Source organism: Phoca vitulina, unplaced genomic scaffold (genome assembly GCF_004348235.1).
Source record: "Phoca vitulina isolate PV1807 unplaced genomic scaffold, GSC_HSeal_1.0 scaffold11, whole genome shotgun sequence".
NCBI classification, from domain to species: domain Eukaryota; kingdom Metazoa; phylum Chordata; class Mammalia; order Carnivora; family Phocidae; genus Phoca; species Phoca vitulina.
The window spans coordinates 26,751,746-26,766,226 of record NW_022589714.1 but is presented as its reverse complement, the minus strand read 5'-3'; the positions used below and the strand labels follow the sequence as shown (position 1 = coordinate 26,766,226).

The 14,481-nt window shown below is 38.1% G+C and overlaps 1 protein-coding gene and 1 pseudogene across 2 annotated transcripts in view; both read left to right on the top strand.

Moving 5' to 3' along the window:
- The window catches only part of PRIM2 (DNA primase subunit 2), a 365,514-nt gene that overhangs the window by 250,645 nt on the left and 100,388 nt on the right, over positions 1 to 14,481 (top strand). For both annotated transcript variants that reach the window (XM_032409573.1, XM_032409574.1), the window contains exon 10: positions 5,106 to 5,291. In XM_032409573.1, the coding sequence (XP_032265464.1) occupies positions 5,106 to 5,291 (186 nt within the window). The remainder of the gene's footprint in view (positions 1 to 5,105; positions 5,292 to 14,481) is intronic.
- Positions 11,314 to 12,379, top strand: LOC116635512 (annotated as a pseudogene).

Sequence of the window (14,481 nt, the reverse complement as noted above, 5' to 3'; positions counted from 1 at the left end):
AAACTTAATCAGAAAATTATTTGTATTCTGATAAACAGATTTTTTTTTTTTTAAGGGGGGGAAGCATGGGAGGGGCAGAGGGAGAGGCAGAGAGAAAATCTGAAGCAGGCTCTCCAAGCCCAGTGTAGAGCTGATTGGGGGGCTTGATCTCACGACCCTGAGATCATGACCTGAGCTGAAACCAAGAGTCAGATGCTTAACTGACCGAGCCACACAGGTGCCCCTGATAAACAGAATTTAATCAGTTATTTCAAAGGGGAATTATTTTAATTGATGATAGCTAAATAGTGTTTGTGTGTTTATATTTAAATACTTTATACATTGAGGGGCACCTGGCTGGCTCAGTTGGAAGAGCATGTGACTCTTGATCTCAGGGTCATGAGTTTAAGCCCCACATTGGGTGCAGAGATTACTTAAATATATAAACTTTAATAAATTGATTGAATGAGTGAGTGAATGAATGAATGAATGCCCACCTATGTACCTACCCACCTACCTACCTACCTACCTTACACATTGAGAAAAGGAGAAATGGAAAATACTATGTGTATCAATTTGCTAGGACTGCCATAACAAAATACTACAGACTGATGCCTTCGAAAGCAGAAATTTATTTTCACACAGGTCTGGAGGCTAGTATTCTGACATGAAGGTGTTGGCACATCTGAGGCCTCTTTCCTTGGCTTTTAGATGGCCATCTTCTGTGTTCTCCCGTGGTCTTTCCAGTATGCTCGTGCATCCCTGGTGTCTCTTCCTCTTCCTAGGACACCAGTCACATTGGACTAGGGCCCCACCCCTATGACCTCATTTAACTTTAATTACCCCTTTAAAGACCCCACCTCCAACTACAGTCACATTCTGAGGTCTTGGGGGTTAAGACTTCAGCATATGAACTTTGGGAGATTATAGTTTATTTCATGACACTAAGTATAGGCTCTTTGCTTGTGTTGCCACTAGATTAATGGACAGCTCATTTCAACTTCGTTTTGTTGTTCTGTAGTAGAAGGAAAGAGTAGCATACTTTACTATAATTTATAGAGTTTCTCTTTAATGCATTGTAGAATTTCTGCTCTGTCCCAAAAAGGGAAACTACACCAGCCATAAATAATCTTTGTTTAGACAGTTACCAAATTATTTACAATAAATTAAAAATACACTGACATTTTAATGCTTAGAAACAAGAATAAGGTGAGTAGGGAGAGACCAGGAGTTTTTAGAGACCAGAATGAATAGGTTGTCTTCCTGTTTGGAAAAATTATAATCAAGTACTTGCAGTTAATATGCTTAGAAATAACAATAGGATTGCCCACTTTGTATAGTTGAATTGAATTTGTTCTTGAGGATGCCCCATCCTTTACTTTTCTCAAACAGTTATTATCTCTAATACTTTCTCCCTGCCATATGATTTGTGTTTATATTATATGAATGGTTAGAAGTTAATTCTGTTCCTAATTCTATCAAGATGTTTTCCCATTCATAAGCAACTATAACTTCAGTGGATACTGTGGGAAGACATAGAAATATAATCATTAATTCATTTACTGAATATATATTGAACCCATCAATTATGTACCAGCCACTGTGCTGTGGATACAGAGGTGAATAAAACAGAAAATTCCTCTACCTTCATGGACCTTACTTGAGGGAGGTAGACAACATAGTAAATAATAAATAAGCAATGTAATGATAAATTATCTTAAGTTGCTATGATGATCCTATCTGTAGGTCTCTGTGTGAGACCCTGTGCTAAATTGATAAAGATACATCTTTATCTGACCTCTTCCTAAGTGTAGTGCCTCATTCATTAGCATATCCCTTGATATCCTCAGTTTCTTCAAAAAAAAAATTTTTTTTTTTTTTAAGATTTTTCTTCTAACTGAAATCTGGCTCCCTCAGTTACACTGTTTCTCTTGTGGCCCTCTCAAGTAGAGGCTGTCCCCCTTCCCCCGTCCCTCCCCCATCTTAATTTGGTATGAGATGAATGTCTTCCTTGGTCCATATTACCATTTCCAAATCATTTCTCTGCATTCCTTTGGCAGAGCTCCAGCTCCTTTAAAGCCCTGTAATCCCATTATACCACCTGATAGTTATCCTTGTTGCCGGTGCCCCCACCTCCTGCCTTCATCCACTGGTGACTCTAGCACACTGGCATGGTCTCCTGCACTAGCACTACTCTGTTACTGTTCCTGGCCTCTGCAGTATCCATGTTGGTAATTCATCCCTACCCTGGTCTTATAATTCCTTTGTCGGCTCAGTATCCACAACTATTTTTCTATCCCGTTGTTGCCAACCCTAGACCCTATGTTTTCCATTTCCATTATTTCGACTTCTTCTAAAGTCTCTTTTGAGTATCTTCCTTGCTTCTCTATATATAGTCTGTTCACTATACAACAGCCAGAGTTCTCTTTGTTTATCAGATCATGTCAGTCTTCTGATCCATACCCTCTATTGAGTTTCCATCACATCTAGACTAAAACCCAAACTCACAACTAGGGCCTATAATGCCATGTGCACTCATCATTCTAACTTCTTCTCTGTTCTGGTCTGCTCACATATTCCAGCCACTTGGACCTTCTTGCTGTCTCTTGAGCACACCATGTTCATTGTCTCGCAAGGGCTTTGCTTTTGTTTCCTTTACCCGGAACAGTATTCCTGGATCTCATTTGACTAGGATCCTCCTTAAAAGATACATCTTCGTGCAATGCCAACACCTCAGAGAGGCTTTGCTGGCTACCTAAATTAAAGTATTCCTCTCCTATTTATCCTTAATCCCATAACTCTTATTTATTTCCGGAGCTTTTGGAATTAGACGTTACCTTTATTTATGTCTGTGTTCATTGTATATCTTCTCCCATTAGAATGTAAGTTCTTTGTTCACTGCTAGTTTCCCAAAGCTGTACACAGAGTAGTGTTCAGTAGATATTTAGTGATTGAATGAGTAAAAAGTATTCAAGGAATTGTGCCAAAAGAAGCTGAAGTTGAACTGGGTCTTGACAAATGGCTTGGCTTTGACTAGATGGCATGGGGAATAGGAGGGGTTGTATCCCAGGCAGGGTCGATGGAGTGGCAAAAGTGAGAAGGTATAAAGCATGACTGTGTGATCATGGAATAATCCAGTTGGCTGGAGCAAAGGGTTCATATTGGTATAATAGCATACTGGGCTTTTTTACCCCTCCCTGTCACAGTGCTTCCATGGCACTTGATTTATGCCTTTGTTAAAGCTCCCATTATAACTAATTTATGTGAGTTAACTTGTATAGTAGGGACTGTTTCCTTTTATTTCACTTAAGTGACTTAAAGGGGAAAATTACATGTTATTCATCTTCTTATTTCCCAAACCACCCAATACCTGTTTGTTCTGTTACATATAGTTGAAAAGTAGTTAGTTACAGACATTGACAGAAACTTGCATGTTCCTACTAAGGATATTAAATTTCATTGGTGTTTTTGGATTGGAACAAAGTTTAAGAAAAATAATTCACCGTAATAGTATGAAGGAACAAGAAGGAAGGCATGAAAACAGTAGTCCTGGCAAGGCAGGATAGAGGCCTGACTGCTGGGCTAGGTTGGAGATGGAAGAATTTCGAAGTTGTTATATGAGAGGTTAAAGAAACTGGATGTCCTCTACAGGGGGCAGCAAAGGCAAGCAAAATGAGCCCTGTTCCTGCTTTGGCAAAGCTGAACTTGCCAAGGGATACTTGAGGGGGTGAGAATTTAAGTCTTGGGAGAAAGATACTGAGGAAGTGAGGAGAATGCAGCTGAAACCGTAAATGAAAAAGTTTTTCTTTTTACTATTGATTTCTTTAACACATTTATTTGAACTCACCTTTTGAGAACCATTTATTTTTGTGTTCTACTTTGTATTTAGATTATTCTAAAAGTTCATCTGTGATTCAGCAATTGTATTTTTGCACATTTATCCCATGGAAATGAAAATTTCATATTCACACAAAAACCTGTACATTCATTTATTTGGAATAGCCCCGAGCTCAAAGCAACCCAGCTCCTTTTTTTTTTTAAAGATTTTATTTATTTATTTGACAGCAAGAGAGGGAACACAAGCAGAGGAGTGGCAGAGGGAGAAGCAGGCTTCCCACTGAGCAAGGAGCCCGATGCGGGGCTCGATCCCGGGACCCTGGGATCATGACCTGAGCCGAAGGCAGACGCTTAATGACTGACCACCCAGGCGCCCCTACCCAGCTCCTTTAACAAGTGAATAGCTAAGCAAATTGTGGTACATCCCTACCATGGAATATTATTCAGCAATAAAAAAGGAATGAATGATTGATACCTGCAACCACTTAGATGAATTTTGTGGGAATTATGCTGAGTAAAAAAGCCAATCTTAAAACATTATATACTAGGGCGCCTGGGTGGCTCAGTCGGTTAAGTGACTGCCTTCGACTCAGGTCATGATCCCAGGGTCCTGGGATCGAGTCCCACATCGGGCTCCCTGCTCAGCGGGGAGCCTGCTTCTCCCTCTCCCTCTGCCTGCCACTCCCCCTGCTTGTGCTCTCTATCTCTCTACAAATAAATAAATAAAATCTTTAAAAAAAAAAACAAAACAAAAAAACATTACAATTCAATTTATACTAACACTCTTGAACTGACAAAATTATAGAGATGAAGAACAGATTAGTGGTTGCCAGGTGTTAGAGAATAGTGGGGGGTAAGGTGCTCTAAGACTAGTGGATTGTATCAATGTCAGTTTCTTGGTTGTGATAATATTTTTACAAGGTATTACCTCTGGGGGAACCTGGGTGCATGATATCCCTTTGTATTATTTTCTTACAACTGCATGTGAATCTATAGTTAAATCAAAAGAAAAAGTTTAATTAAAATTTAAAAATAAATAGGTGAAATACATTTTAGTAATATATTTTATTCAACCCAGTATATCCAAAATAGTATCATCTCAACGTGTAATCAGTATAAACATATTAAGAGAACAATTTGTAGTTGTAGTAGGTAATGCCTCCTTATAGATTTTGTTTGTATTCTAGTAAGACTGAATTTACAACTTGCATATTAGATTGGATTTGCAACAGATAATGTGAGCGACCTGGTAAATCTTCCACATAACAAAAAACTCTTTTCTCTTGTAGCTTTCTACCAAATCCTTCCCACCTTGCATGCGTCAGTTACATAAAGCCTTGCGGGAAAATCACCATCTTCGTCATGGAGGCCGGATGCAGTATGGCCTCTTCCTGAAGGGCATTGGTTTAACATTGGAACAGGCATTGCAGTTCTGGAAGCAGGAATTTATCAGAGGAAAGATGGATCCAGACAAGGTAATTTTGAAAAATCAGAGCAGTAACTGAAATTTTAATTTGGTTTGGAAACTAAAGGTCTCTTGGTCTATTTTTAAAATATACCTCTGAAATGTAGTTGAAAATTCTAAAAAATAAATGTGTCTACAATTTCATTCAGGTAAAAAGAAACTCATGTATTAATCTAATAGATGCTAAACAGAAGATTGAGAAAGTGTAATTCGAAGGGTAAGATTGAACCAGCAATGTAAGATGTTGAGTAATACTTTGTAGTTATACTGCCAGGTGTCATTATAGGACTGAAATTGTGTTCTGAGTTTTATTTCTGTAGGAATGTAATATGTGTAGAGATAACATACATACATATATAATGTTATTTTCAGGACTAGGAGATATTGAAAACAAAACAATTTTGGATGTTTTGTATTGTGTTATGCAGATTCTGTCATTGAGCATTTTTAGGCAGACCATTTATCACTAGAAACCCGAGAGCTGTTTTTCCGTCTATTCATAGTACTCAGATTCCCACTCCCTATTCCTTATTTCTCTGTAGTGGTACTAGCTAGTAACATTTTATTTTGGAAATATGGTTTTTTGTCCCTTCTGTGCCGTGAATCAAGTTTTTTAATGCTTATTTCTTGGTTTGCTTCTTCCTAGAAAAGATAAATTATAGAAAAAAATATTTACCAACTAAATTTTATAGTGACGCTTTATTATGTCTTCTTTAGTTTGCTAGAGCTCCTATAACAAAATACCACAGACTGAGCACCTTAAACAACAGGAACTTATTTTTTCACAGTTCTGAAACCTGAAGTCTCAGATCAAGGTGTTGGCAGATTTGGTTTCTCCTGAAGCCTCTTTGCTTGGCTTCCAGATAGCTCCCTTCTCTCTCTGTTCTCATGTGGCCCTTTCTCTGTGTGTTCACTTCTCTGATATTTCTTCCTCTTCTTATGAGGACACCAGTCATACTGGGTTAGAGTACCACCCTTATGACTTTATGTAACCTTAATTACCTCCTTATTTTTATTTTTTTAAAGTTTTTATTTAAATTTCAGTTAACATACAGTGTAATATTTGTCTCAGGTGTACAATATAGTGACTCAACACTTTATACATCACCTTGTGCTCATCACAACAAGTGCACTCCTTCATTCCCATCTCCTATTTCACCCATCCCCCCACCCACTCCCGCTCTGGTAGCCATCAGTTTGTTCCCTGTAGTTAAGAGTCTGCTTTTTGGTTTGCCTCTCTCTCTTAATTACCTTTTCAAATGCCATGTCTCCAAAGATAGTCACATTGGTTGTTAGGGCTTCAACACATGAATCTTAGGAGGATACAGTTCAGTTTATAACACATCGCTAGTTTTATATTTTTTTAAAAGTTCAGATTCTTTTATAATATATTACAAAAAGCTCTTATAATTTTTATAGATTTGTTTGTTAAATTGTCTTTATTGATAATTATCTATAGAATCTTATATTTATCATTTGATAATTTTCTTTAAACACAATTTTGGATAATATTCCTTAGACCTCTATTATATTTCTTTTCTTTTAAAGGTAACATATTTTGATTACAAAAAATGTGAAAAATACAGAAAATTTTACTTGCCGTTTCCCCATTCAGAAATAATGACTTGTCACACTTTAGCCTTTCTCTCTAGTGTAGATAGCTAGCTAGATCATTGTGGGGTTTTCCCCCCATTTTAAAAGTTAGCATTTTATTATGTTAATTTCTGCAGATTATAGAGTAATTTTTTGAAAATATCATCTGGATTAGTTGCATGACAACATATCCTTTGAAAGTTATAATTTGTTTAATCATCCCCCTGTTACTGAGCATTTCATTGTGTCTGTTTGACTCTGTCATAAATGTTATCGCAACCAATATCCTGAGCACATAAATCTTTGATTATAGTTCTGATTATATCCTCTGTATATATTCACCAGGGAATAAATTTACCTGGTGAAAACCTATACACAGCTTTAAAGTTTTGATGTATGTTATATGAAGGGACTGTTTGAAAAGGTTTTAAATTAGACTGTCATCAAGCTTTATGACAATCTTGCTCTGTCACCGGCATCATTACATATTATTACTTTAAAATATTTTTTGATTTTTTTTAGTAGGAATTTGGTGTACTAAGTAGGCAGATGTATTAGGGTTCTCCAGAGAAACAGAATCAAGAGAGGGAGAGAGGGAGGGAAGGAGGAAAAGATATTTATTATATCTAATGGCTCATGTGATTTTGGAAGCTGACAAGTCTCCAGATCTGTGGTCAGTCTCCTGGAGACAACGGTAGAGCTGATAGTATAGTTGCAGTTGGAAGACTGGCAGGCTGGAGACACAGGCAGAACCAATGTTTTAGTTTGAGTCTGAAGGCAGGAAAAACCCATGTCCCAGCTCAAAATAGTCAGGTGAGAGGAAATTCTGTCTTACTCACAGGAGGGTCTGTCAGCCTTTTTGTTTTATTCAGGCCTTCAAAGGATTGGATGAGGACCACTGACCTTGGGGAGGGCAATCTGCTTTACTCAGTGTACCAATTCAGATGTTAATCTAATCTGGAAACACCCTCACAGACACACCCAGGATAATGTTTGACCAAATGTCTGGGCACCCTGTGGCCCAATCAAATTGATACATAAAATTACTGTCACAGTAGTTAAATGTTTATGAGCTGTGGAGAAAGTTAGGCCATGGTTTTGGAGTGGAAAGAGAAGTTCAGCTAGCATTTTAGCTTGGTTTGTGCTGTAAACTAAGAGGGGAAGAGGAAAGTGAGAGAAGGGGAAGCTTACTCTTGAGTGCTAGGCGCTTGTCTTGTGCACCTGTTCCCTGACCACCTTCTTTTATGTATATCTGGGATGGCCTATGTATCAGTGTCCTAAGTATTTGTTTTCAAACCTGTGTGTTTGAAAAAATTTTAAATGGGCTTTTTATTTTGCAATATAAAAGTAGTTTCCTCAAAAATTAGCACAAAAGAAAATCAATAAATAATTTTTACCTTTCTGTATAAAATATTGCAGTCTATACTTTCATTAGCTTATTATTGATTACTGCAAATATATTATTTTGACTGAAGATTTTAAGTTACACTTAATAATTTACTGTGTCTGTCTTGTGTTCTGTTAGAGTCTGTATTTGTGATTTTTAAAAAGATTTTATTAATTTGAGAGAGTGAGCAAGTGAGCAAGAGAGAGAGCACGAGCAGGGGGAGAGAGGGAGAAGCAGACTCCCCACTGAGCAGGGAGCCTGATGCGGGGCTTGATGCAGGGCTCCATGGGGTTCGATCCTAGGACTCTGAGATCATGACCTGCGCCAGAGGTAGATGCTTAACCGACTGAGGCATCTAGGCGCCTCTAGAGTCTGTATTTGTAAATAAATGTTCATGTTCTTCTCAATTATATCTTCTCTTACGTATTTTTGCAAGGAAATGTCATTTAGTATCCCTTAGTTTATTAAAATATTGTTTTCAGTTTAATTACTATACCTATTTATGAAGTGACACATACAATTATTAAAAATACTCCTTTTAAGAAGTGTAGAAAATTCATGGCTTAAAATACTGTTTACAGAGAATGAATTTGAACGAAGTATGGTAGGCATTTTTTGTAGTGCTCCAATGAACGATTTTGGTGTTAAAACCCAGGAGCAATTTGGAACAATCACATCTGTTGAATAGCTTATTTCCTGACAGTGCAAGAAATATGTTGTGATGATATAGTCCGTTTCAACGGAAATTCTTCTGTACTGTTGCTTTCCAAAGGACCAGATGTCTTATTTCTTTCTCTTTATGCATATGTCCTCATAGTACCTTATTTGAGATACATTGCTTTGGGCATCTGAACAAAAATTATGGGTACTTAGCCATTACTTTTGTGGCAACTGAGAAACAAGTAGTACCTCCAGCACTTTGGAGCTGCAACATTGTTGTACTGCGTAGACCTATGTATTGCTTCTCCCAGCTCCTTTCTAAAAATTAAGTTGTTCTGTTCCTAGTCAGTTGACTGCCTAATTAGTGTCTATTTCTTTCTCGCATCTTCCCTTGCTTGTGTTTGTTGCAGACATTTATTTAGTTGTTGTTGTTGTTGAATACTATGAATACTTTTCTATCTAAAGTTATACTTCATATTGGAGGAGAATTTGACAGTAAAATGGCCTAAAACTGTATGTAGTAGTTTTTGTAACTGTCATCGAGAGTATAAATATTAAAGTAGCATGTCCCTAGATATCTTGTATTAAGGTTTAGCAATTTTTGTATTATAGTGTACAATTCTTGTTTTCTCATGAACATTTTTTTTTTTTTTTTAAAGATTTTATTTATTTATTTGAGAGAGAGAATGAGATACAGAGAGCATGAGAGGGGGGAGGGTCAGAGGGAGAAGCAGACTCCCCGCTGAGCAGGGAGCCCGATGCGGGACTCGATCCTGGGACTCCAGGATCATGACCTGAGCCGAAGGCAGTCGCTTAACCAACTGAGTCACCCAGGCGCCCCTCTCATGAACATTTTTTAATAGTAGTAAGGTGATTGTAATGTGCAACTTAAGGTTCTGATGCTATTTTTTAGTTATTTTTTATTAGGAATTCAATGTATTAAGTCAGTGCCTCTGTGTATGTAAAAAGTAGCCATCTGTCTGTAAAATGTTTATTCAGAGGTGTTAGTTTGGATTGGTTATCTCCCTCTTCTTTTAAAACTTTTTTCAGACTCGCACACACTCCCCAGTAGATGGTGTTAATAATGCAGAGGTGCCACCTAGTATAGCTACCAGTTACTTGCTACTACCAGATAGTACTCTCATAATATGGGGCCCTTAGCACTGCCTCATATTTATTGGTTATTTGTTCATTTATAATCTATATCCTACAGTTAGAACAAAGACTATAAAAAAGCAGGTATCTTGTCTGTTTTTTGTTGCATGTCCAAGCACCTAGAACAGTGCCTGACTTATAGTAGGCACCCAGTAAATGTTTATGGAATGAACTGAAGAGTATGTCTCCATACAAATAAATACCCAGAAGACTAGAAAATTTCATCTGTTTTCCCCAGATTTCTTCACATAACTCAGAGCACAGTACTATACGATTATTTGTTAATATGCTGTTATTCTATTTATAGTGAACTTGAAACTGAATTAAACCAAGAATTCTAATGGAACCTGAAATTTGCAATAGAAACTATTTATTTTATGAATTAGATTTCTCATCATGGGCTTGCCTAAGTGGCCCATGGTATAAAAACGGTTAAGAACCCTTAAAGGTTATCATAGCAGAAGATAGGGCTTCTAGTTTATTGTCTTATACTTGTTTTTTTATTCAGTAATTACAATTTCCATTTTTTTCCTGCTATATTAAAATAGAATACCAATAGTGATCTATCTTCATTGAACTTTGTACATACCATCTTTAGAACTGTTATCAAATTGTAATATCTTTGTTTGCGTGTGTGTCTTATGACTAGATTTTGAGCTACTTGAATGCAGGGACTGACTTTTCCACTTTGGGTCTCAGGGACTTAGCACAAGACCTGACAACTGTTAGATGTTTGGTGAATACATGGTCAGTTCTGCCAAAGCTTTGAAAAGTGGCTTTCAGTATAATAAATTTTTTTGTTTCTTTTTAGATAGAGGTATATTTCTAACAAGTTATGAAACATTAACAGTTATTTTAGTAGCTAACCAAATTTGTTGTCTTAACATGTATTTTTCTAAATCAAAATTATGGGTTGGAAGAATAATATAACTATAAAGGAAGTAGTAATCAGTTATCATCACTGTTATTTAATTTCCAGAAATATAGTTTCAGTTACAGATTTTTTTAAAAAAAGTTTTTATTTATATATTTTGACAGAGACACAGCAAGAGAGGGAACACAAGCAGGGGGAGAGGGAGAGGGAGAAGCAGGCTCCCCGCTGAGCAGGGAGCCCGACGCAGGGCTCGATTCCAGGACCCTGGGATCATGACCTGAGCCGAAGGCAGATGCTTAACGACTGAGCCACCCAGGTGCCCCCAGTTACAGATATTTAAATAATATAGTAGTCAAACTCTGATTCTCATTAAAAGTACAAAGAAATATGCATGTGTGTGTATATATACATACATACTTATTCCATTTACTTTGCATTCATTGACTATTCAACAGATTTTTATTGAGTCACCATGGCAAGTGTTGTTCTGGAGATACTGCAATAAAAGACACAAGCCTTATTTATGAAGATTTTACAGACTCCAAATACACAAATTCAGTATGATAATTGCTGTGGTAGAGATGGTCATAGGATTCTGTAGTAGAACAGAGGAGGGGGCTGACAGAAAGAATAGTTACTGAAGAGTTGCCCGCGCTCTTTCTGCCCTCAGCCAGTGGCCCGCGGGCTGAGGGTCATGGGCGGCCTCTTGGGGCGCGCGGGGCTGCTGAGTGGCCTGTGGGCCCCGGGCCTGAGCCTGCTCTCACGCCCCAGCTCGGGAGGGTCCTCCTGGACCTGGGAGCGGACCCTGGTTGTGGTGAAGCCAGATGGGGTGCAGCGGCGGCTTGTTGGGGATGTGATCCAGCGCTTTGAGAGGAGGGGCTTCAAGCTGGTGGGGATGAAGATGCTGCAGGCGCCACAGAGAGCCCTTGCTGAGCACTATCATGACCTGCAGAGGAAGCCCTTCTACCCAGCCCTCATCAGCTACATGACCTCTGGCCCCGTGGTGGCCATGGTCTGGGAAGACCCCAACGTGGTCTGCTCCTCAAGGGCCATGGTAGGACACACCAACTCAGCTGAGGCTGCTGCTGGAACTATCAGGGGGGGCTTCAGCTCCACATCAGCAGGAACATCATCCATGCCAGCGACTCTGTGGAGGGGGCCCAGAGGGAGATCCAGCTATGTTTTCAGAGCAGTGAGCTGGTGGACTGGGCAGATGAAGGCCACCAGAGAAGCATCTACCCACCCTGAGCACTCAGGCTGCCCTCAGCCACCCCAGCAGCCACCCAGGATCAACTACCTCTGTCGTCCAGAACTTGAGCCCACACCCATGGTCTGCCCTTCTGTCCCAGACCACCTCCCTGTCTACCTTCTGCCCCACCCCAGCCCAGAGGGGTTGAGCAACCAACTTTATGTGCCTTTTAGTATCCTAAGCCAGTAAGAAATCAGACCAAATCTGTTCTGTACCAAAGTGCCAGACAACCTTTGGGGCATCTCCAAAAGTGTGTAGTGTAACCTCCCTTCCCCCCCCAAAGGGGGGTGGGACATTAAAATTCGCTGTGTTGTGTAGGGGCGTGGGTCGTTTATTACAGTTTCTGCCATCTCTGAGGTAGGGCTTTATGCAAAGTTGTAAGAGTTTGAGAGTAGAAATAAAGGTTACTCTCTCTCTCTCTCTTTCACTAACACACACACACACACACACACACACACACACACACACACAGAATAGTTGCTGAATGTGTCACTGAGTGGGGATGTCACATTTGGCAGGTAAAGTTAGCAAGAAGGGAGTTCCATGTTGGGGGGACTGCATTTCAAGGGACCATTAGATAAAAGACTGTGGCCTCTCCTATAGGTGGTGGAAACCTGAACTGTAGAAGTATAATTGTAACTCGAGATAAGTCTGTAAATACAGGCTTTTATTTTAACATAATTACTAAAGATAGATGGATTAGTAGGCCAGTAGGAAGTGGTCTTGCTAGATGGGTAACTGCTAACTGGGATCAGGTCATATGTGTAAGGCCAATTGATGATTGTAGTTTAGTTAGATATATATAATTTCATAACTTTGAATAATTTACTCAAATTGTACAATGAATCTGAGATGTTATGAAGATTTACTGAGAAAGAGAAAATAGTATGAACAAAGTTTCCACTTGCATTTCCATTTGGTTCAAATTAATTTGGCTTCTTTAAATATGGATATCTGATTATATGGGCCAACATTAATTTTTTAAAAATACTTTTGCTTTAGGATTTTCATCTGCTTTGGTAATAAGGTGAGTTGAGTGATAGAAGTAAGTAGAAAACAGTTGCAAAACATTGTGGTGAGAAGGAAAGTATTGCTGAAGGAAGTTACTAGAGTGGATTGTGTTAGAGATGGTTTCTTGAACATCAGTCCTGAATTAGGATTTGAAGCAAGTGAACGACATGTATGAATACAGAGGTAGGGAAGGAAAAGAATGTACAATGAACAAGAAATGAGAGAAAGGTAGGCAAAGCATTGTTCTTCCTCCTGTTACTTGTTTTTCTTTCATTATTTGATAATTATTCCATTATTTAGTATTTATTCACTGAGGGCTTTTTTAATTTTGTTTTTTGGGGTTTTTTTGGTCAGCTAATTTAGGAGTTGTTGAGATTTTTGGCTGTTGTCATTTTTAAATTGTTGCTTTCAGGCTTCTTTATGGAGACTTTTTGTCAGTATATTTGAATATCATTTTTATTTGGGTGCCTATTGTACTAGTGGATAAGGGATTTTTGTATTAAAACATCAACCATTTCCAAGAGAATATTCTGTTGTTAATGAAAGATCGTGTGAACTAATTGCTTTAGGGTATACCTGACTCCCAAAATACTCGTTTCATAAGGTAGGGTTTTTATTCTTGGATTTAGTTGTATTGAGTATGAATATTTATGATGTATTAAAAATTTTAAAATAAAGCCTTTTTATGAGTATAGTTGATACATAATGTTAACTTAGTTTCAGGTATACAGCATAGAGGTTCAACAACCCTGTACTTTGCTGTGCTCACCACAAGTGTAGTTACCATCTGTTACCATGCAACACTATTACAATATACTGACTATATTCCTTATGCTATACCTTTATTCCCATGATTTATGCATTTCATAACTGGAAACCTGTATTTCCCACTCCCATTCACCCATTTTACCCATTCACTGACTGCCCTGTGTTCTGGCAAGCACCAATTTGTTTTCTGTATTTATAGGTCTGAGTCTGCTTTGTTTGTTTTATTTGTTTTGTTTTTAGATTCCACATAAAAGTCCAGTCATATGGAATTTGTCTTTCTTTGTCTGATTTATTTCACTTAGCATATAACCTCTGGGTCCATCCATGCTGTTGCAGATGGCAAGATCTCATCCTTTATTATGGCTGAGTAATATTCCATTGTATAAATATACACTTCTTTATTCATTTACTGATGGACACTTGGGCTGCTTCCATATCTTGGCCATTTTTTTATTTTATTTTATTTTATTTTATTTTATTTTATTTTATTTTATTTTATTTTA